The 23,740-nt window shown below is 50.7% G+C and overlaps 1 protein-coding gene across 2 annotated transcripts in view; it reads left to right on the forward strand.

Annotated features, from left to right (window-relative positions):
• The window catches only part of ITFG2 (integrin alpha FG-GAP repeat containing 2), a 57,060-nt gene extending 34,993 nt beyond the window's left edge, over positions 1–22,067 (forward strand). For both annotated transcript variants that reach the window (XM_040405426.1, XM_040405433.1), the window contains one exon: positions 19,507–22,067. In XM_040405426.1, coding sequence (XP_040261360.1) covers positions 19,507–19,604 — 98 coding nt within the window. In that variant the 3' untranslated portion in view covers positions 19,605–22,067. The remainder of the gene's footprint in view (positions 1–19,506) is intronic.
• Positions 22,068–23,740: the final 1,673 nt, after the last annotated feature.

Genomic DNA, 23,740 nt, shown 5'->3' on the forward strand with positions numbered 1-23,740 from the left:
CTCCAGGGGCGTTTTCCTTCTTCCCTACTTGGACAATCTGCTCATCAAGGCGCCCTCCTTTTCCCAGACATCCACCAGCGTGAACCTCACGCTGCAAACCTTGGAGCGGTTCGGTTGGATAATCAGCCTCCCCAAGTCCTCACTTATTCCATCCAGAAAACTAGTCTTCCGGGGGATGCTACTGGATACAAAAGCGGCGGAGATTCGGCTACCACCCGAGAAGCGTCAGCTTCTTCACCGTTCAGTTTGGACCCTGCTTCTCCACCGCCGTCCGTCCTTCCGGTCCACCATGCGGGTATTGGGACAGATGGTGTCCTGTTTCGAAGCGATTCCTTTCGCGCAATATCACTCGCACATCTTGCAGACGGCAATTCTGTCTGCCTGGGACAAGTCTCAGGAGAGTCTAGACCGGCCCTTCCCCCTTCCTCCCCATGCTCGGACCTCCCTCCTCTGGTGGTTACGGACTCCCCTCCAAGGAAAATCCTTTCTGCCAATGTCCTGGTTGGTGGTTACCACCGATGCCAGTCTGCAGGGTTGGGGGGGGGGGGGGGGTGTTTCCTCCTCAGTCCGTTCAGGGCACTTGGTCTCCGTCGGAGTCCAAACTGCCGATTAAACATTCTGGAACTGAGGGCGATTCTCCTATCGCTCCGGCATTGGACTCCACTGTTTCGGGGCCATCCCGTTCGTGTCCAGTCGGACAACGCCACGGCTGTGGCGTATATAAATCAAGGGGGCACTCGAAGTGCGGCGGCTATGCGGGAGGTGTCTCACATCTTCCATTGGGCTGAAACTCATGTTCCGGCCCTGTCAGCCATTTACATTCCGGGGGTGGACAACTGGGCGGCGGACTTCCTAAGCCGGACGACTATCGACCCGGGCGAGTGGTCTCTGCATTCCGACGTGTTCGAGTCCATTTGCCTCCGTTGGGGTTGTCTGGATGTGGATCTCATGGCCTCCAGGTTCAACCACAAGCTCCCCACCTTCCTGTCCAGGTCCAAGGGTGTTAAAAATAGAAAAAGAGGAAAAAGTTTTTACCACTTAGAAGGCGCCACCTGAGGCAAAGAAAAAAATCATTAAACGAAAGGAGCAAAAAAGCTATCAATAATTAAATTCTGGATAAAATACTAATAGTGAACTAAAAAATCTGGATAAAATCAGATCTACTCACTTCACCCAGGAGGAGAGATGAGGGATAAGCTCAAAACACCCTCATCAACTACCTCCTGCGCCTGGTTCGCTTGGTAGATTTTTCTGGAAAGACAGCAGTCCACAATCTGGATATCTTGAAATTCTAAAATGCTTTATTCAACATAAGGTATGGGTGAGGGAAGAGCCCCAAGGACCCGAGGGCGTACGGCGTCGACGCTCTTGTTCTTCCGTGGACTGAATTTTCACTCCTGTATGTGTTTCCGCCCCTCCCACTTCTGCCACGGGTTCTCCGAAAGATCGCGGCAGAGGGCATGCCTACGGTTCTGATAGCCCCGGATTGACCTCGCCGGCCTTGTTACGCCGACCTAATGCTACTCCTGGGAGACGCGCCTTGGCCGCTGCCTCTAAGAGAAGACCTCCTCTCTCAAGGGCCGATCTTCCACCAGCATTTAGGGTCGCTACGTTTAACGGCAAGGCTATTGAGACCGCAGTTTTGACGCAACGGGGTTTTTCGGCAGATGTGGTTCATACCATGATCCGCGCACGAAAGCCGGCCTCGTCTAGAATTTACTACCGGACCTGGCGGTCGTACCTGGGTTTTTGCGAAAATCTAGATGCTCATCCCCTTCGTTTTTCGCTTCCCACGGTCTTGTCCTTCTGGCAGTCTGGTCTGGACCTGGGTCTGGGTCTCAGCTCGTTAAAAGGTCAGGTCTCTGCGCTTTCCATCCTCTTCCAGCGCCCTCTGGCCCCTCTCGGACCTGTCAAAACCTTTATTCAGTGAGTCGCTCACTCTGTTCCCCGGTATCGCTCTCCCATTCCACTCTGGGACCTTAATGTTGTGCTCGCGGCACTCCAATCTTCCCCCTTCGAGCCCTTGCGGAGGGTTTCTCTTCACCTCTTGTCCTGTAAGATCATTTTCCTTGTGGCCATCGCGTCCCTTCGACGGGTGTCTTAATTGGCGGCGTTCTCTTGCTCAGAGCCCCTTTTGGTCTTCCACCAGGATAAGGCGGTTCTCCGTCCGGTTCCTTCTTTCCTTCCGAAGGTGGTCTCCACTTTTCACCTCAATGAGGACATCGTCCTCCCTTCCTTATGTCCGTCTCCTTCTCATCCTCGAGAACGGGACCTTCCCCGTCTGGATGTTAGGGCCCTGAAGATTTACCTGGAAGTCACCGGACCCTTTCGGTGCACGGACTCTCTCTTTGTGGTTCCGGAAGGTCTGCGCAAGGGGTTGGCGGCGTCCAGGGTGTCTATTGCCCGCTTCATCAAGATGGCTATTGCTGAGGCTTACCGCGCCAAGGGCAAGGAGACACCTTTTTGGTGTTACCGCTCATTCTACCAGAGCGGTCGGTGCCTCTTGGGCTCAGAGGCATCGGCCTTCGGCTGAACAACTGTGTAAGGCAGCCACCTGGTCTTCCTTGCACACCTTCACCAAGTTCTACAGGGTGAACACCTATGCATCGGCGGATGCTGCTTTGGGCCGCCTGGTCTTGCAGGCGGCGGTTTCTTGATACCTCCGGTGGGTTTCGCCTTGGGCTGTAGTCCCTCCCCTCTTGGACTGCTCATGAACGTCCCAAGGTTTCCTGTGTCCCCCAAGGAATTGGGTGAGAAAACGAGATTTTTGTATAACTTACCAGTAAAATCTCTTTCTCGCTCTTCCTTGGAGGACACAGCACCCACCCATTGTTTCTGGGTTACCGTTACGGTTTAATTGCCCCTGTCGGGTAGTTGACTTGTTGGTTTTACATGGTTGGTCATTGCCTTTCTTTCACTACTTGGACACGCAACTGGTAGTCTCTCTCTCCAGGCTGAAGGTATAGCTGCTGAAGGAGGGGCTTAACAGTTTTCACTTAGTGTCACGCCTCCTAGGGAGTTGAGCTATACCCAAGTTTCCTGTGTCCCCCAAGGAAGAGCGAGAAAGAGATTTTACTGGTAAGTTATACAAAAATCTCGTTTTCTTCTTTCCAATATTCCATAGAGGCCAGATATTACGCAACTAATAGTTGTCCTGTGGACAGATTCTCCCACCTGAGTTGTGGATTTCTGCAGTTCCTTCAGTGACCATGAGCCTCTTGGCTTGTCCTCTAATTAGGGCTCAACTTGCCTGGGCTGTCAGTTTAGGTGGACAGCCATGTCTTGGTAGGTTTGCAGTTGTGCCATACTCCTTCTATTTTCAGATGATGGATTTAACAGTGCTCCGAGAGATGTTCAGAGCATGGGATATTTATTTTTTATAAGCTAACTCTGCTTTACACTACTTCATAAATTTATCCCTGACCTGTTTGGTGTGTTCCTTGGTTTTCATGATTGCTGTTTGATCACTAATGTTCTCTAACAAACCTCTGAGGCCTTCACAGAACAGCTGTAGTTATACTGAGAATAAACTACACATATGAAGACTCTATTTTATTTAGAGCTCATTTAGGCGACTGCACCGTGGTCTGCAAATTGCAAAATACGGATGCCGCCCGTGTGCGTTCCACAATTTGCGGAACGGACGGGCCATTATAGAAATGGCTATTCTTGTCTGCGATTGTGCACAAGAATTGGACATGCTCTATATTTTTTTGCGGGGCCGTGGAACGGAAGAATGGATGCGGACTGCTCTAGTGTGTGTTGTCCGCATCTTTTGCGGCCCCAATGAAATGAATGGGTCCGCACCAGTTCCGCAGAATTGCGGAACTGATGCGGACCCATTCATACGGTCGTGTGAATGAGCCCTTAAGGGTATCAGAGTACAGGGGGCTGAATACAAATGCACTCCACGCTTTTCAGATTTTTATTTATTAAAAATTTTGAAAACCATGTATCATTCTCTTTTCACTTCACACATACTTTGTACTTTGCATCTGAATCACAGCGTCAGATAAGTTGCACCAAACACTTGCACCACACACAAACATCAATAAAGTTAGCATTTTACACTGTCCATATCCTGTCCAAATATACAGATTAATTCTCTAGTGATACTTGTTACAGGTTACAGTAAGGCCTCATGCACACGACCGTAGGTGGTCAGTGCCCGTATTGCGGACCACAATATACGGCATCAGCCGTGTGCGCTTCATATTATGAATATGGACCAATTCAATTGAACGGATCCGCAATCCGCTAGGTGCAGTGAATTTCGGAAACAGAAGCCCACAAAAGCTCTATGGAGCGCTTCTTTGGGCTTTCTGTCCGTGCCTCCGTGCATGTCCTATTTTTTTGGTGACGCTGATGGATCACAGACCCATTTAAGGAATGAGCCCGTATTCACAGACGGCAGCCAAACGGACAGTGCCCGTGCATTGCGGACCACTATTTGTGGTCCACAGCACAGGCACCGACAGCCTACAACCGTGTGCATGAGGCCTAATAGTGAGCAAGATTATCTGTAGAGAGCTGGGAAAAAATACATTTCCCTTCACTGACTGTTGCAATAAATGATTATTTTCCACTACTGTAGTTTTACATACCAGGGCTTTTTTGTTGTTGTCAGTGTTATGGCGCTCTAAAGACAGTTCTGATGAACAGGAGGTTCAGGTGTTGTGTCCATAATACTGGAGCAATAAATCATCTGAATTATGACCTTAATTCGTTATATCATGTTTAGGAATGTATCATTTTAATTACGATTACAATTTGTATCGGGACAAAATTATATATTATATAATTCCCAGTACTTCCATGGAAAAGTTGGTTGGGGCAATCCTGCGGTTTCAAAACATGCAGCTGGACTGTAGTCCTGTATGGTTTGTATGGACTCCTCTCATAGTTTTTTGCAGAGTGTATCTAATTTGCATAGGCACTGCTAGACTATGAATTTTAGTAGCAAATTTGAATTTCTCGCCCAGTTTCCTTGGGGGACACAGAAGACCTTGGGTATAGCTCATCTCCATAGGAGGCGTGACACTAAGTGAAAACTGTTAAGCCCCTCCTCCACAGCTATACCCTCAGCCTGGAGAGAGAGACTGCCAGTTTTTGCTTAGTGTCCAAGGAGGCAAGACACTCCCTGCTCTGCAGGGCTGTTTTCTCCTTGTTTAAATTTTAGATTTTTACTTTTTTCTTTTCTTTTTGTTCCAGATCATCAGGGACAACAGAGACGCACTAGACCTCTCTGTTCTCCCTGGGTTGAGCTGCGCCAGTGCCGGTCACCCGCACTGCTGCCTCCACCACAGAAGACAAGGTGGATCAGGGCAGCCCATCTCCCCTACATCCCGCCAGCGCAAGGGTCGCCCGCACGCCAAGTCCCTCTTCCAGCGTCCTGCCACTACGGTGCCAGTAGCTGAAAGGGCGACCCTGCTGGAATGGACCGAGGGTGAAGACGGCTGTGGTAAGAGAGAGGCTTCTCCAGCCCTACGTCCCCCACCCTGGTCTCCTGCGTGCCTGACCCCCATACTGGGCCTCTGGACCCTTCCCCTGCTGGACCTAGGCTGGCCCCTGGGGTGCCGCAGAGCAACAATCTGCTCCCTGCCTCCCCCCCCTTCTGGCCCCCATAGGACATGCAGCTAGCACAGATAGCTGCAGAAGCTGCTCCTCTATCCGCACGGGCACCCGGTCTCTGGGTCCCCCCATCTCCTTACCGGAGGGTTGCTCAAGGCCTGAGGCTGTGGAGCAAGGCCTCGCCTCCGGCCAGCATTAATATTCCGGTGCGACCGGGCGCCGCAAAAATTTTAGCCCAGGCTCCGCGGCCTGCTAGGCCGACATTCCGGGCCCTGACTCTTCCGGCCGGCGGGGTGGGCTCCGGCGGCCGGCAAGCCGCCATTCCGCGCCCCTGATTCTTCCGGCCGCCGGGGTGGGCTCCCGCGGCCGGCGAGCCGCCATTCCGGGCCCCTGACTCTTCCGGCCGGCGGGTTGGGCTCCCGCGGCCGGCGAGCCGCCATTCCGGGCCCCTGACTCTTCCGGCCGGCGGGGTGGGCTCCCGCGGCCGGCATTGGGCTTGACTAGGCGGCGGTGCCGGTCGGCGGGGCTCCGCAAATTTTGTCCCAGGCTTCGCGGCCTGCTGGGCCGCAATTCCGACCGGCCCGCGGGGTGGGCACCCGCGGCCGGTTTGAAGCGCATTCCGCCTCAGGTCCCGGCGTACATAAGGGCCGGGCGCCGCAGATTTAGTCCCCGGCTTCGCGGCCTACTAGGCCGCAAAATTCCCGCCTCTGGTGGAGGGGGCGGGAACTTCTCCAGGCGCGAATTCTTCCCGCCTGGGGGTTCCTCCGCCCCCAGGGGATCGCAGCGCCGCCCTCCAGGCCAGATCCCTGATAACCCTTTGGGTACAGGCCGGCTCCCAATGGGCCTGTATGGTTGGCCCCCTTTTTCCTGACTCGCAGACGATCTGTGCCCCTATATAGTGGCTCCCCTTTAGCCTCAGAGAGGCTGTGTTTAAAATATATAAATGAAAAAATAAAAATAAAAAATATGAATAATAATGAATAATAGATAACTGATTTCTATTGGACTACGCAGGACGCTGCAGCCTCATCAGTAGTGCTGCATGACCTCTTTCCACAGGCGGCATGGTGTTGCGCTCCCAGCCTGCGTCGCTGCTAGGGCATTTCCCCTTTTAGGCGGTTTTCTTGCTCTCTTCCAGGATACGGCGCTGGCCAAGTGCATGCGGCCCTTCCATAGGCAGCATTCATCATCTCTCCAGTTATGGTGCCTGCCATGTGCACCCCCCCCCCCCCCTCCTAGGCGGGATACTGCACTATCCCTGGCTGCCGGCTGGCCATGTGCATGACCCCCTTCTTAGGCGGAATACTGCACCTTCACCGGATACGGTGCTGGCCATGTGCACGACCCCCTTCCATAGGCGGAACGCTGCACTCTCTCTGGATTTGCTGCCGACCATGTGCGTGACCCCCATCTCTAGGCGGAACGCTGCACTCTTACTGGATCTGTTGCCGATCATGTGCGTGACCCCCTTTTTAGGCGGAATACTGCACTCTCACCGGATACGGTACTGGCTATGTGCACGACCCCCTTCCATAGGCGGAATGCTGCACTCTCACTGATGTGCTATGATGTACTTATGTACTATGTTATGTACTATGTTACTATGCTGCACTCTCACTGGTTTCGCTGCCGGCCATAGGCATGACCCCCTTTCATAGGCGGTATGCTGCACTCTCATTGGATTCGCTGCCGGCCTTGGATATGCCTCCTTCCCTCAGGCAGCATACATACATCCCTCTGTCTGTGGTTGTTTTCTCGCAGGTACGTTGCTGGCCATGTGCATGTACCCCATACATGGCAGGGTGCTTGCACTCTCGCTGGATCCGCTGTCGGCCATATGCATGACCCCTCTTCCGTGGGCGGTGTATGCACTCTCGCTGGATTCGCTGCCAGCCAGGGGCATGCCTTCCTTCCTCAGGCGACATACACACATTCTCACTGACTGTGTTTGTCTCTCGCCGGTACGTTGCTGGCCATGTGTATGACTCCCATACATGGCGGGGTGCTCGCACTCTCCCTGGATGAGATGCTGGCCATGTGCATTACCCCCCCTTTTTCTGGGCGGCATGCTACACTCTCACCGGATACATTGCTGGCCATGAGAATGGCCCTCTAACATGGGTGGAACGCTTGCACTTCCATTGGATACGGTGCTGGCCTTGTGCGTGACCACCCCTCATTCCATGGGCAGAATTTGGCACGCTCATGAGATTCACGGCTGTCCTTGTATGGCTGTGCTGGACTTGTACATGTCCCCCTTCATTGGCAGAGTAGTTGCACTCTCGCTGAGTTCAGTGTTGGGTGTATTATTGCACACTCACTTAATGCTAGGATAACCCTGTGCATGTTCCCCTTTCACTAGGTGGACCTCCTGCGTTCCTGCTGGATTATAGGGTATGTCCTGCTTCTCTGAAGTAGGTACAGCCTTAGGCATCACTCCCTTTTGGGACGGGCCTTTGCACTCTTGCCGACTGCAGTTTGCCAGGTACAATTTCCCCCCTTTCGGGGCGGACTGATTGCGTTCCATCGCATGCTATACTAGGCTTGTGCATAACTCCCTTTCAGGTTGCACTTTGCAATTCTGTACATGCTGTGGCGAGCCCCCTTTTTCGCTGAGTAACCTTTTTGCAGTGAGCAGACGTTCTTGTGCGTTGTTTGGGCCGTGTATGCCTTCTCCTCCTGTAGGTGGGTTGGCCTTCTCACTGCTTACGGGGCTGCTTGTACGTATGCCTCACCTGCTTCCTGCGGCATACTTTTGTTTTCTTGGGATTCGATGCTTGCCGCAAGCCTTGCACTCGTCTCTAAGGAGTTCATTCTGTCCACCTGACCCGGACAGGCTCTATTGCTCTCTGCTGCACCGAGCTGGGTGGTACTCATTAATTTAGTTGGCCTTTCATCCCAGTGAGTGTTCATGGGTCCTAGATGCGTGCCCATTCGTCCTTCCGCGGCATTGCTTCCCTGCGCTAGTGGTCACATGGTCGAGAGTGCTGTTGTCTGCAGCGCCCCTCGAATTCTTCGTTGGCTCTGGCAGGACTGCGGTTCCCTTGCCTGCTGCAATTTCCTCCTTTTCGGATTCAGTGTGGTATGAGTCCTTCCTCTTGGCGCCTCTACGCTTCAGTCTGATCTGCTACCAGGTTCGGGCAGCTCTTCTCGGGAAGGTCACCCAACTTCTCTCGGGTGCTCGATTACCCAGGTCCGGAGGACCTCCGCCTTGGGTTCTTCAGGGTATTCGCCTTCTGCGATGCGGTGAACCGGGCGTCTCACAGTGTAGCGGGGTTCTGCTTTTGAGCTGTCCTATGGCTTCCCTGTTGCCCACTCCTCCTCCTTTCGGTTGGAGGGTGTTATGCCGGCCTCTGTCTCGACTACCTTATCTCGCCGGCTCTGTTTGGCCCCTGCTCGGTACAGATCACTCCGATGTGGCTTCTGCCCGCCAGACTTCAGAGGCTGTTCTTTCACTGTCCTCCCCTTTGGGGAGAGCATGGTTGTTCATGTGGATGGTTCCGGTGTTCCTTTTGGCCTCGTACTGTCTCCCTTGTTCACACTGGCTGTATTAGCTGTGTGCCTATTTACAGAGTCTACCGCGTTCTGTCCTCCCGGTGAGTGCAGATTGCGTGGTCCATTCTAAGACAATGGTCCTGCTGTAGACTTACCTTCTCGATAACTTGGGGGGACTACCTTTCGATCCAGATTGTCCTTTGATCTCCCACACCGGGACTGTACAACGTGGCTACATCAGCTTGGACTTTAGCCTGTCTTGTCCTGGCATCTGGCGGATCCTTTGGTTCCTTTCCGTCTTTCCTTCTGCTCCCCCACTCGGGTGGATACGGGACAACGTTGCTCGAGGGCCGACGGGACCAGTTTTTGTCGACCCTTCTGCCCGTGTTACTGGTCTGCGCCTGATCACATTGGGTTTTCGCCCGCTTGCCAGGCGACTCCAGCGGGTTCGCTACTGTCCGCTCCTGGCTGTGTTTCGTCCAGGATCTGTCGTAAGACTTAGGGTTTTTTGTCTGGGGTTCTGTGGGAAGCTGTGCATTCCCCACTCTGAATTTCTCTCCCCATGGTTCTGTCTTTTTTTCCAGTCCGGCCTGGACCTGGGACTGGGACTCCTTTACTTGAGGTGTCAAGTGTCGGCGCTGTTCTTCCTCTTCCAGCGTTCCCCGGCCCTCTGGGCCTGTCAAGACCTTCTTCCTCGGAGTGGCTCTTTGGTTCCTCTGTACTGTCCTTCGGTACCGCCCTGGGGACTACATACTGAGCTCTCGGCGCTCCAATCTTGTCCTTGGAGCCGTTACAGAAGTTCTCTCTACCCCTTCTGTCCTGTACGGTTGTGTTTCCGTATCAGTCGTGTCTCTGATGGGTGCCTGAATGGCCCCTTTTTGTTCCGAGCCTTCTGTCTTTTCCCAGGACAGGGCTGTTCTACATCCCGTTTCTTCCTTCCTTCCTTCCTTCCTTCTGAAGGTGGTGTTTGCCTTTCGCTTCAACACTTCACCGATTTTGGACGTTGTTTGGGCCTTGCCGTTTTTACTTGGAGATCTCCGACTCTTGTCGATGTTCGGCCTCTTGGGTTTCCAGAAGGTCCGTGCATAGGGTTGACGGACTCCAGGGTGGTTTTCCTCCGCTTTATCAGATTGGCTATTGCTGAGGTTACCGCACCAAGGGCAGGATTCTGCCTTTGGTGTCACCATTCATTTCACCAGAGCGGTCGGTGCCTCCTGGGCCGGAGGCATTGGGCTTCGGCCATGCATTTGGGCAAGGCGGGCAGAGGTCTTCCTTGCACGCCTTACCGAGTTCTACAGGGTGCATACTCTGGCCCGCCTGGGTCTGCAGGCGGCGGTTCATTGATGCCTTTCGGGTGCTTCACCTTGGAGCTGTGGTCCTTCCCCTTTTGGACTGCTTTTGAACGTCCCAAGGTCTTCTGTGTCCCCCAAGGAAACTGGGCGAGAAAACGAGATTTTTGTATAACTTGCCAGTAAAATCTCTTTCTCGCTCTTTCCTTGGGGGACACAGCACCCACCCATTCATTGTTTTCTCTGCACGGTTTCCGAGTTTTTGTTACCCGTTGGGTAGTTGGCTTGTTGGTTCCTTGTTGGACTTTGCCTTTTCTCACTGCTTGGACACGCAACTGGCAGTCTCTCTCTCTCCAGGCTGAGGGTATAGCTGTGGAGGAGGGGCTTAACAGTTTTCACTTAGTGTCACGCCTCCTATGGAGATGAGCTATACCAAGGTCTTCTGTGTCCCCCAAGGAAAGAGCGAGAAAGAGATTTTACTGGTAAGTTATACAAAAATCTCGTTTTTCATCAAGTTTTGCTTAGAATCACCATTTGCTGCAAAATTGTATAAAGGTGGTTGTGTGTATTAAGTTATATTTGTATACTTGGTAGGCTGTACGCTCTCAGAAAATTTAGATTTCTCGTACATTCCATTGGGGGACACAGACCATGGGTATAGCTTAGAGGTATCACTAGGAGGGACACTATGCAAAAAAAGGAGCTCCTCCTCCTCGGGTTATACCCCCAGGCTCCACCAGGAGGACTTCAGTCTTTGCTTAGTGTCCGGTAAAGGAGGTTGACACTGACTCTTCTCCTGTTTGTTTTTTTCCAGATGGGGACGCAGGTCAGCACTGCGCTTTCCTGGCCCCCGTGGAGTGTCTGCCACCGTCTTCTGACGTTCCCAGGCTACCTCCCATTCCCCCAAAAGAAGAAAAGTGGATCCGGGCTCGATCTGTCAGCTCTGGCATCCCACCAGCTACTGGGACACCTGCTGCCACACGGAGGGGATCCACCAGAGCACTGTTCTCCTAGGTTTGGAGTCAGAGGTCTGAAGAGGTGCATCCCTGCTGGTCCTGAAATCGAGGAGGAGAACTGCAGGAGCAGATAAGTATTGCCTGCATCCATTCTAACCCCTTCCCCATTCTCACTTTCACTCCAGAGGCCGCCTGGGTGAGCCAGAGAAGGAGTCCTGCTGGGGGCATGTTTCCTTTTGGGGGTTAGCAATCGTCTCTCCGTTTGTTGGGGCACGGAGGGGATCTATGTGGGCAAAGCTGCGTCTCTGCACGGCGCCGTTATCGGCGCCAATCTTTGTTCCAATCTGGGCTCACGGCCGCTGCGCTCTCCGCAGCACCCGCCGGCGGCCCGCTCCTCCCACATCCCTATGTCCCCGCTACGCCACGTTTGGCAACGGGGTTGTGCGGTTATTCAAAATGCGCGCGCGCTCTTTTCACGCCAGTATGACGCGTCCGGGGGGGCGGAGCCTCGGTGTTCCGCTCTGGCACTTCCTCACTCTTGCTGGGTGGCGGCCGTGCAGCTCCTCACACGTGTGACTTCTCCTCTGTTCCTCTCCGTCGGAGGCCTTCTGCTGTTGCCTGGGTGGTAGGACTCATTCAGCTCTCCTTTTTGCAGCAACTGGTAGGAGATCTTTTACTTTTTTGGATAGCCATCATGCCTAAACCTGGGGCCCCTAAGTCTACCAAGGCCTTTTCTCAGGCCTCACTGGGGTCATGTAAAGTGTGCCTTCTGCCTTTCTCTGTCGCTGGTACATGTGACTCTTGCCCTGCTCCTGGACAGGATCATCCTCCTTCTCTTGCTCAGCCCAGTCCCCCCTCTGCCCCTGTGGAGCCAGCGGTACCCGCCTGGGCTTCCGCCATGTCTAGTGCGGCCACGGATCTGGCCTTAGTCGCCAAGGCAGCCATGTCCTTTATGGAGCGTATGGCAGCTACCAATTCTGTAGCACCCACCACTCCATCTCCTCTCAGTGATTCTCACAGGGGGCGCCTGACCACTAAGAGGCAGCGTGAGTGGCAACATTCCTCTTCGGATGACTCCGCTTCTCCCCCGCGCTTTGAGGCATGCCCGGACGATTCCCCCTCTCTCAGGGAGCGCAAGTCCGAAGGGGAATTGTCCGGCTCGGACGAAGTCATGGAGCGGGAACCCCTGCCTAAGCTTTCCACCATGGTAACTGACTTGGTGGCGGCTGTCCGTGACACCTTTTAATATCCAAGGGGATTCTCCTCCCTCCACTAGTCGGGAGTTCTCCCTTTTTCCGCTCAAGAAACCGGAGTCTGCTGTGTTCCCCGTCCATGAGGAATTCACCGCGGTCTTATCGAAGGCTTGGGACCGCCCTAATTAAAAATTTACGGCCACCAAGCGCATGGATACGCTTTACCCTTTTCCTTCTGACACTGTGGAAAAGTGGACTTCTTCCCCTAAGGTAGATCCTCCGGTGGCCAGGTTAGCCAAGAACACGGCCCTCCCTGTCCTAGACGGCTCCTCTCTACAGGATGCGGTGGACAGGCGCCTGGATTCGCTTTCCAAGTCCATCTTCTCCCTGGCAGGCACGTCTCTGCGTCCGGCCTTTTGCATCTGCTTGGGTCGCCAGAGCCCTTTCGGCGTGGTTGCAGCGCCACCACCAGGAATTGGCGGAGCAGGATGCCCCTGCAGACACTCTGGATTTCATACTCCAAATGTCTCAGGCTTTCAAATTTCTCTGTGAGGCTTCTATGGACATCGGTTCCCTCTTTTCCCGTATTTCGGCCCTCTCGGTCATTCAGCGCAGGGAGGTCTGGTTGAAGGTGTGGGACGCCGATGCTTCTTCTAAGCGTTCCCTCACTAACCTCCCCTTTTGAGGGGTCCAGGCTCTTTGGGGCCCAGTTGGACGAGTTCATTTCTGCCGCAACGGGGGGCAAGAGCACTCATCTACCCCAACCCAGGTCCAAGCGCCCTTTTCGATCTCGGGCTTCAGGTTCCCGGTTCCAGTCCTTTCGCCGCTTCTCCACTGCTAGAACGTCGGCGACTCCCAAGCAGTCCTCCGCATGAAGGGGTGCCCCCACCCCTCACGGTGGGGGGCCGCCTACTCTCCTTTCAGCAGGTTTGGAGGGCTCACGTTCGGGACGCCTGGGCTCTGGAAATTGTAACGTCCAGTTACAAGATAGATTTCGCGTCCAGACCACCGGAACGTTTTTTCTCTTCTCGCGTTCCGGGGGATCCGACCAGTTCCAAAGAAGGAGGGGTCGGTGCGTCCAATCCAGGTTTCTACGTGTGCGGAAGTTTCACATTGAGTCCCTCCGCTCCGTTATTGTTTCTCTGCTTCCAGGGGAATTTCTCGCGTCTGTGGACATTCAGGATGCCTACTTGCATGTCCCTATTGCAGAGTCTCACCATCAATTTCTGCATTTCGCCATCAGGGGTCGTCATTACCAGTTCGTCGCCCTTCCTTTCGGGTTGGCGACCGCCCCTCGCGTTTTTACCAAAGTCCTAGCGCCTCTCATGGCGCTTCTTCGCACCAGGGGCATTTCTTTGTTGCCCTACCTGGACGACATTTTGATAAAGGCCCCGTCACTTCCACAGGCAGAGGACAGCGTCCGAATCACTGTTCAAACTCTAGAACGGTTCGGTTGGCTGATCAACCTCCCCAAATCCTCTCTCCTGCCCTCCCAGAGACTCTCCTTTCTGGGCATGGTCTTGGACACTTCGGTTTCTCGGGTATTTCTTCCGGATTCCAAGTCCTCCCAGATTCAACTGGCAGTGTCGCTCCTTCTGCGCTCCCCGCGTTCCATCATTCGGGAGTTCATGCGGGTTCTGGACCTTATGGTCGCCTCCTTCGAGGCCATACCGTATGCCCAGTTCCACACTCGGCCGCTGCAACAGATGATCCTTTCCCTCTGGGACAAGACCTCTCGGGGTCTAGACGCTCCCGTCCGCCTGTCCCGGCAAGTTCGGGCGTCTCTCCCTTGGTGGCAGTCCCCCCTGAACCTGACGTCAGGAAGGTCCTTCCTTCCATTCTCCTGGACGATAGTCACCACTGAAGCCAGCCTCTTCGGCTGGGGCGGCGTTTTCCAGAACCACACAGTTCAGGGGGTCTGGTCGGCGGAGGAATCCCGCCTCCCGATAAACATCTTGGAACTAAGGGCGATTTTTCACTCCCTCTCCCATTGGACTCCTTGCAGCTCATCCAGTGCGGGTTCAATCAGACAATGCCACGGCGGTGGCTTACATCAATCATCAGGGCGGGACCCGCAGTCGGGCGGTGATGCGTGAGGTGGAGAGGATCCTCCTATGGGCGGAGTCATGTTCCAGTGTTGTCGGCGGTGTACATTCCAGGAGTCGACAACTGGACGGCGGATTTTCTGAGTCGCACCACAGTGGATCCAGGCGAGTGGTCTCTACATCCGGAGGTTTTCGAAGACATCTGCCACCGATGGGGCCGTCCGGACGTGGACTTGATGGCGTCCCGGCTCAACAACAAGGTGCCTGTGTTCATGGCTCGCGCTCGGAACCCGCAGGCGTACGGGGTAGACGCGCTGGTGTCTCCGTGGCAGCAATTCAGCCTCCTCTATGTCTTCCCTCCACTTCCTCTGCTGCCGAAGGTGCTACGCAAGATCGAGGCGGAGGGGATACCGACCGTTCTCATCGCCCCGGATTGGCCTCGCCGCGCCTGGTTCTCCGACGTCGCACGAATGCTGGCGGACGTTCCATGGCCTCTTCCCGACAGAGAGGATCTCCTATCTCAGGGACCGCTCTTCCACCAGAATTCACGGCCACTGCTTTTAACGGCGTGGCTGTTGAAACCTCCATCCTGAGGAAGAGGGGCTTCTCTGATGCGGTAGTGAGAACCATGATCAGGGCTTGGAAACCGGCTTCCTCACGGATCTATTATCGCACCTGGAAGGCCTTTCTGACCTTTTGTGAGAACTCGGGTTTTCCGCCCCTTTGTTTCTCCATCCCGGTGGTGCTGTCTTTTCTCCAGTCAGGCCTCGAGATGGGGCTGTCTCTGAGTTCCCTGAAGGGTCAGGTTTCGGCCCTGGCTGTCTTTTTTCAAAGGTCCTTTGCTCTCTTGGGTCCCGTGAGAACCTTCCTGCAGGGGCTGGCGCATTCGGCCCCTCCATATGTTCCCCCCTTGCCCCCCTGGGATCTCAACTTGGTCCTGCGTGCCCTCCAGGCGGCCCCCTTTGAGCCTCTGAAGGAGGTCTCGCTGACCTTGCTCACCTGGAAGGTAGTCTTTCTGGTGGCCATAACTTCCATCAGGCGGGTTTCGGAGCTGGCCCCACTTTCCTGCCAGGAGCCTTTTCTGGTCTTTCACCAAGATAAGGTGGTGCTCCGGCCGGTTCCTTCCTTTTTGCCCAAGGTGGTTTCTCCCTTCCACCTTAACGAGGATCTTGTCCTACCCTCCTTTTGTCCTTCTCTGGCAAACCCCAAGGAACGCGCTCTCCATTCCCTGGACGTCGTCGGGGCCCTGAAGGTGGATCTGGGGGCTACTGCCTCCTTCCGCCGTTCGGACTCCTTCTTTGTGATTCCCGAGGGGCCTCGTAAGGGTCTGGCGGCTTCCAAAGTTACTGTGGCGCGATGGATCCGCTTGGCTATCGCTGCGACTTATTGCGCTCGTGGCAAGGTTCCCCCGTCTCGAATTACCGCTCACTCCACTAGGGCGGTGGGAGCTTCCTGGGCTAGACGCAATCGCGCCTCCGCGTCCCAGTTGTGTAAGGCGGCCACTTGGTCGTCCTTGCAAACCTTCACGAAGTTCTATCAGCTGCACTCGCTGGCCTCGGCTGATGCTGTCCTTGGGTGCAGGGTATTGCAGGTGGTGGTTCCTGTTTGACTGTTGGACGTTTCTTCTCCTGGCGGTGTCTGGTTTTGTCTTTTTCCCCACCCCATGGACTGCTTTTGGACGTCCCATGGTCTGTGTCCCCCAATGGAATGTACGAGAAAAGGAGATTTTTTGTGAAACTCACCTGTAAAATCTTTTTCTCGTCTTTTCCATTGGGGGACACAGCTCCCGCCCTTTCCTGCTGTTCGTTTACACCTCATGGTTTACTGTGTGATGGTTTCCATTGTGTTTTTTCATTATCTCCTTCTCATACTGCTTTTGCAACAACTGAAGTCCTCCTGGTGGAGCCTGGGGGTATAGCCTGAGGAGGAGGAGCTCCTTTTTTTGCATAGTGTCCCTCCTAGTGATACCTCTAAGCTATACCCATGGTCTGTGTCCCCCAATGGAAAAGACGAGAAAAAGATTTTACAGGCGAGTTTCACAAAAAATCTCCTTTTTACTAACATGGCAGCAGTTTACCATGTACAGTATTGATGTTTAACTGACTACGCATTTTAGTAACAAATTAGAACTTTCGTCTTTTTTATTTTTTTGGGGCTTATAATCATTGTTTGCTGCAAAGCTGCATGAAGGTGGTTCTGTGTATTAATTATTAGGTTATATTTTTATACATTGTATGCCATGGACTCTCAGAAAATGTAGATTTTGGTAACAGCAGCTGTTCATCTTGTACAGTAAACATTTTAACATTTGTGGGTGGCAGCCAATTACCGTATTACATTGCCTCTGTTTCAGTGTTAATGTATACACTTGTGGTATATATGAGCTTTGCACTTCTTAATATAATATTTTTACTTTTTTTTTTTTTTTTGCATGTAAACTTCTGTTGGGATAGGAGTTTTATTTGTACGTTCCTGCTTATCACAAGGTTACATGAAGGTAGACATGGCTGTCAACAAGGCAACTGAAAGCAACCGCCTACCAAACACGCCAATAACCCCATAGACTGAAAACTACTCGAAATATATAAATATATAGAAAAATATAAATGTTTATTGAAAAATTAATACAAATAACATACTAATAAAATAACTGGGGCAAGATAGAGCATAGCCCCACTTAACTGCTACAAATAAGGAAATATACATATTGGCCCAGGTCATATATCTTGTGTAACTATGCAGGACACAGAAATTATGTCCAATAAATATTAAAGATCATATGGATAAAGTTGCCAACTAACTGCTTGAAGACACTTCAACGGCTGCCCTATATATGTAAATTGTCACGGCGGGCGTGCACTCAGTATAACAGATAACGAACCAACCAGGCTCTGGGTGAGAGACAGGGGAAGGGTCATCTCCTAGCTAATCCCTGACCTCTTTCTCTGCACTGCTCAGCCCACCTACAGACCTTGAAGGTAGATCTGAGATGTCCCCGTGCCTGGGCTGACAAAACCCTGAATTCCCTGAGATGGTGAAGTGGGAAATAGGAGCAGCCTGCTCGCACAGAACCTGGATGGGATAGATGACACAAAACAACCAACTAGAAACAACACTTATCTTCCTGAGCTGGAACAGACAGCCAACCTTCCTTCCTAGCTTCCAAGATCACAATGATGAGTATAATCCGCTCAGGGCACTGGGCTGAGGAGCTATTAAAACTAATGACTCCACCCAGTGCACCTGATGAGGGGCGGATCCAGCACGACTGCAAAACAAACACTAAACTCGTGCTGCAATCCTGGCCGACCTCCGCACATCGTCAGAGTGGGGCATGACATAAATAATGAACAGTTCAAATGATGTCTATTACAGGAATACTGGTAATATGAAAAGCAAAATAAACAATGGTCTCTAAACTGTAATTTTAAATAATGACCATTATCAAAAAGTGGTATCCAGCCTCCAAGTAAAGGCTCATTCACACGGCCGTATGAACGGATCTGCACCCGTTCCGCAATTTTGTGGAAGGTCTGCGAATCCATTCATTTCTATGAGCCCTCAAAAGATGCGGACAGCACACCGTGTGGTGTCCAAATCAGTTATTCCGTACCGTGGCTCCACAGAAAAGACAAGACAAAAATAGGCATTTTCTATTATGGTTGCGGCCAGGTGCGGTCTGCAAATTGCGGAACGCACATGGCCGGTATACGTGTTTTGCGGATCTGCAAATTGCAGATCCGCAAAGCACTACGGACGTCTAAATGGGCCCTATTATAGACAAAATGAGGAGCTTATAACAGTTGGCTGTTATGGCTCCTCATTTTGTCTATATTATATATTACCGTTTTTTTTCCTTTCTTTTGTTGATCCGAGGCTCCGTTCCCAATTTATATCTTTTTCTTAATATGCAAATGAGTCGTTTGGTGCAATGAGGGCGCCACCATTGCTCTTGTTGCACTCAAGCTCCACTCACATTTGTGGTCAGCCCAATCAAAGCAGCCAGGGAGGGTCTGGCCACAGAAATGAGTTGAACTTGGATGCAACAAGAGCAACAGTGATGCCCTCATTGCACCAAAGGACTAGTTTTCATATTAAGAAAAAATATTGTAACTCAGGAACAGAGCCTCTGGTCAACAAAAGAAAAACAGTTTTAATCAGGTGAACCACAACTACAGTATGTGTCTATGCAAACAGATGGATAGGGAGGTTGCTGGTGAAAGATTCCCATTTAAAACCTGATTTTTGGTCCTTCCAATTCAGGTGAATTTATGAAGATACATGCATATACATTTAGGTCTAAGTAGTATGTATGAACGCCGCACATTTTTGCATGAAGGTGTATGTGTATAAATTGCTGAATGGCATTTTGACAGTGTACCGAGTGTCTCAATTGTACGGGTTGAGGGCTTAGTATGTTTGGTTTTTATTTTGTAATTTTAGTTTTTTTTTCTATAGATGTCAAAACTGCATAAATTGTCCTGGCTACCAGAGGTAAAAAATATTTTTTTTAGAAAAACCTCTGGCCGCGAAAGGGTTCAGTTATGTGCTAAAATGCAAAATTAAAGCAAAAATAATCCGACCTGGCATAGATATATTTCAAAAGATCACATCAGTCAAGCCATGGCTTGAAATTCCAGAACAAAGAGGATATATCATTCGATAAAGTGTACAGCATTTTGGGTGAAATTAAAAGACTCCTGCTTGTGAACCTCTGGTGTGTATCTGTGATATATTAGAAAATCTCTTTTGAGTTCCAATGTGAAATCAATCTTGTGTCTTTTGTTTCCGGGCCCCCTGCATAAGTCAACTCCAGCACAGCCAAACAGCAATCTACATTGCCTAAAGGAATGATGCCACCCTCAGCTTCACATCTCTACACTTTCATACAATCTATTCTCCTTGGCATTTATATTCATAAGCAATATTCATAAATTATAACTTTTTTGTATTTCAGATGTAAATGATGTCTCAGCTGTACGTGATCTTATCCATCGAACTTTCTATTGTTCTAATAGGAAACAAAAGGTGGCAAGAGAGACTATAGGACATTGATTTCTGGAACCTGGACCTATAAATTCATCAAACTGCATGCCGTGCCTACAGCAATACAATGATAGTAAATACTGTGTAATGGTTCTCTCCAGAAGCACTATATTCTGGTTACAACAAGTTATCCCCCCTATCCATTGCGTAGGGAATAACTGTTCAATTGATGGATATCTGGGCGGAAAAAGATTGAAGAAGTAGTCACTTTCTATTCTCTTCTATGAGAGTTATGAAACAGCCGGAGCTCTGGGATATGGCAGCCGCCACATCTAAGAGGGGTCAAGGCACCCAGAACTGTCAGAAATGTAATGTGAATCCTGTGGCTATGCCATAAATATTCAAGATGGTAATACCACTTCTAAGAAGAATAAGAGATTGTTTAGTGCTGTTGACCAGCCACGTGTAAATGCAAGAGTTAAATAGAACTGGTCAGTTCTCCAGTAAAGGACAATGCTGAATACAACCACTATACACTACTGCCCTCTTCTGTCAGTATGCTTGGCGACTGGCAAATGCAGCGTTTTATTTTAAAGAGGATTTGTGACCTGAAATACTTTCATTCCACGTAAGAGAATAATTCTGGAGCACCTTTTCTAAGAACTCTGCTTTGTACCATTCCTCTATCTTCGGGAAATACATAAATAGGTAGATTACTGGGTGTTGTTGTTCCCCTGGTCAGTAGGGCGTTTTCTTACACAATCAGGCACTCTCCATTCAGTGCTTACAGTGTCAGAGTGTAGACACACCCATCTGTCAACTCACTTCCAGGAGGAATAATAAAGGAATAGTATTCAGAGGTCTGAGAAAAGATGCCCCAGAATTTGTATTACATGTAGTATGAAAATGTTGCAGCTGACAAGTCTTCTTTAAGATGTAGTGCCGAGGATGCCACTGAACCAGCTGGTCATTTAAATCTCCATTGGCAAGAGGAATAGAAGAGGGAAAGAGGAGGCAGCGGAATGGTGGTTGTGTCTAGCAAGGTATGAAAAGCAAGCACTGTGTAGTGTTCTATGAAACATTAGATTTATGCTTGCATTCTCACTAATGAAATAATGTTTAGAAATAAAAATGTGAATCCTCTGTCTGTTTGACAGAGGAAAAGCATTCCAGCGTTTAAGTGCAGCACTGGAGGAGTGTTGGAAACATTAGCCTTTTTTTTTGTGTGTGTGTAAAGGAAGACAAATGGGCAGTTATCCAGGAATGAATAATGATGACCTCTCCTCAGTATAGGTCATCATTATCACATTTGCGGGGGTCCAGCATCCCCACTGATCAGCTGTTTCAGGGAGCCGCCAGACCCAACGAAGTTATGGTTGTTCCTGGCAGCTTTTGAAGCGCACCGCCGTACATTGTAAAGGGGCTGTACTTGGTATTGCAGATCAGGCCCATTCACTTCAGTGGGGCTGAGCTGCAGCTAAGTCATGTGAGCGACGTACAGTGATGTCACATGGCCTAGGAAGCGACAGTGACACTCACCAGAGGATAGGTCATCAATATTAATTACCGGATAGCCCCTTTAATGAAGTATTCTTTTAATTTGAAGCTATCCTCTATCCACAGGAGATAGATATTAGATCAGTAGGGGTCCTACCACACAGCGGGGCGATAGGTAGAGCAAGCTCACTGCCACTCTGTTTGTCGTCATAAAAAGTGCCTGAGACAGCAGAGTATAGCGCTTGGCTGTTTCTGGCAGGTCCCATAGTGATGAATGGAGCAGTAGTTCACAAGCTCAACCTGATGCTTTGTTCAATCTGTGGGGTATGGGCCCACGCTGTCATGATTGTGGGGGTCCCAGCAGTAGGACTGCCACCATTCTTGTTCCTTATCCATTATCTGAATACTTCTGTAATCTCAGAGCTGAATTTGCACCAGATATTATTAGAGAGCAGGAGTGACCATCAAAAAGGTCTACACTGCATTACCAACTGAATTCTTTCTTTAGGAGCTTTTTCTATTCCATGTAAATAAAATTAAAGGCCCATTCAGACAGTAGTATGAAAGGGTCCGCATCCATTCTGCAATTTAGCGGAACGGGTTCGGACCCATTCTTTTCAATGGGGCCGCAAAAGATGCGGACAGCACACCGTGTGCTGTCTGCATCCGTGGTTCTGTTCCACGGCTCGGCAGAAAGGGTAGAGCATGTCCTATTCTTGTCCGCAATCGCGGACAAAAATAGGCATTCTCTATTATGGTTGCAGCCATGTGGGGTCTGCAAATTGCGTAACTCACACGGCCGGTATCCGTGTTTTGCGGATCTGCAAAACACTACGGTTGTGGGAATACGCGCCCTAAAGGGAACCTGTCATTGTGAAAATGCAGTGCAGTCTGCGGGCAGCATGTTATACTGTATTTTTGTAGGAACTAAATATTTGGAGATTTTTAATAATTTACTATGTAACTAAGGCTACTTTCACACTAGCGTTTTTACTGGATCCGGCAGGGTCCAGCAAAAATGCTTCCGTTACTGATAATACAACCATTTGCATCCGTTATGAACGGATCCGGTTGTATTATCTTTAACATAGCCAAGACGGATCCGGCATTAACGCCATTTAAAGTCAATGGGGGACGGATCCGTTTTCTATTGTGTCAGAGAAAACGGATCCGTCCCCATTGACTTGCATCCCAGGACGGAACGCAAACTACAACATGTTGTGGTTTGCTCTCCGGTCTGGGAATGCAACTAATCGGAATGGAATGCATTTTGGTGCATTCCGTTTTGTTCAGTTTTTTCCCCCATTGACAATGAATGGGGACAAAACGGAAGCGTTTTTTTCCTGCTATTGAGCCCCTATGACGGATCTTAAGACCGGAAAACTTAAACCCCGCTAGTGTGAAAGTAGCCTTAAAGAAGCACTCTGGGATTTTTTTCTTCTTTGTATGTATAGTGAAGGATATGCCCTTATTAAAGATTAAGATAGAGGTTCTTGTGTATACCTGTTTTATTTGATGTGCCATTTGTGTGTTGTCAGCCATCTTGATTCCTTCTCCCCTCACATATGTTTTTTCTAATGAATCTTACATTTCCCATCATGCCTAGCTCTGCAGAGACAGAAGGGGTGGAGTCTTACCGCACTCCTTTGTATAAGGGCAGCCATGACAAATTAGTAACACAGAGCTGCTGTCCCCTCACTAGGGTTGCCACCTTTTCTTAACCACCTCCGGACCGCCTAACGCAGGATTGCGTTCCGGAGGTGGCAGCGCTGCGCAGAGTCACGCATATACGCGTCATCTCGCGAGACGCGAGATTTCGCTCAAAGCCGGCCCGCGCATGCGCATCGCGGGCCGGCAAAATTAAAAGAAGTATTTCGTCACCAGCCTGCCAGCAACGATCATTGGCTGGCAGGCTGGCGATTTTCAAAAAATCCAATCCAAAGTCATATAACAGATCATATTAGTAAATATGATCTGTTATATGGCTTGTCTGCTCCTGTGCTGGTCCTTTTCGTCGGTTGGATCCAGCACAGGAGCAGACTGAACTGTGAGTACACCAAACACTACACCTTAGCCCCAGATCACCCACCTGCACCCCAATTAACCCTTTGATCACCCCTTTGATCGCCCCTGTCAATCACTAGTGAAAGGAAAAAAAGTGATCAGTGTAAACTGTCACTTTTTTTTTTTCACTGGTATTGGCTGTTAGGTTTTAGGGATAGTTTAGGCCCCTTGGTTAGATAGTTTAGCGTGAGTTAGCGCCCACCCCACCGCACCGCAGTCACTTTTATTCGCTGTTTAGCGTATCGCTAATCAGCATTTGTACTTTTATAGTATCTGTAAGTGATCAAAACTGATCACGGTCAGATCTATAATAGTATTAGTGTCACCTTAGCTCGCCCTCCACCCAAAACGCAGTGTTTGCCCGATCAGGCCTGATCGGTCGCCCACACGTGCGTTCACCCACGCCCGCCCCACCGCAGTGACAAAAAATATATATTTTTTGATCACTGCACATTCATTTTACACGCACTGCGGCGATAAAAAAAATCAGTTTTGATATTTATCAACCGCAGCGGCCTCCGGTACTTCGCTAGCCTCCCCTTTGTAAGACAGGTTTGCTTTTTTTCTTGGGTAGTCTCAGGGAATACCCCTAAATTTAGTAGTCCAAAATGTCAAACAGGGGGTATTCTTCTGAAGAGGCCTAC

Source organism: Bufo bufo, chromosome 1 (genome assembly GCF_905171765.1).
Source record: "Bufo bufo chromosome 1, aBufBuf1.1, whole genome shotgun sequence".
Lineage (NCBI taxonomy): Eukaryota > Metazoa > Chordata > Amphibia > Anura > Bufonidae > Bufo > Bufo bufo.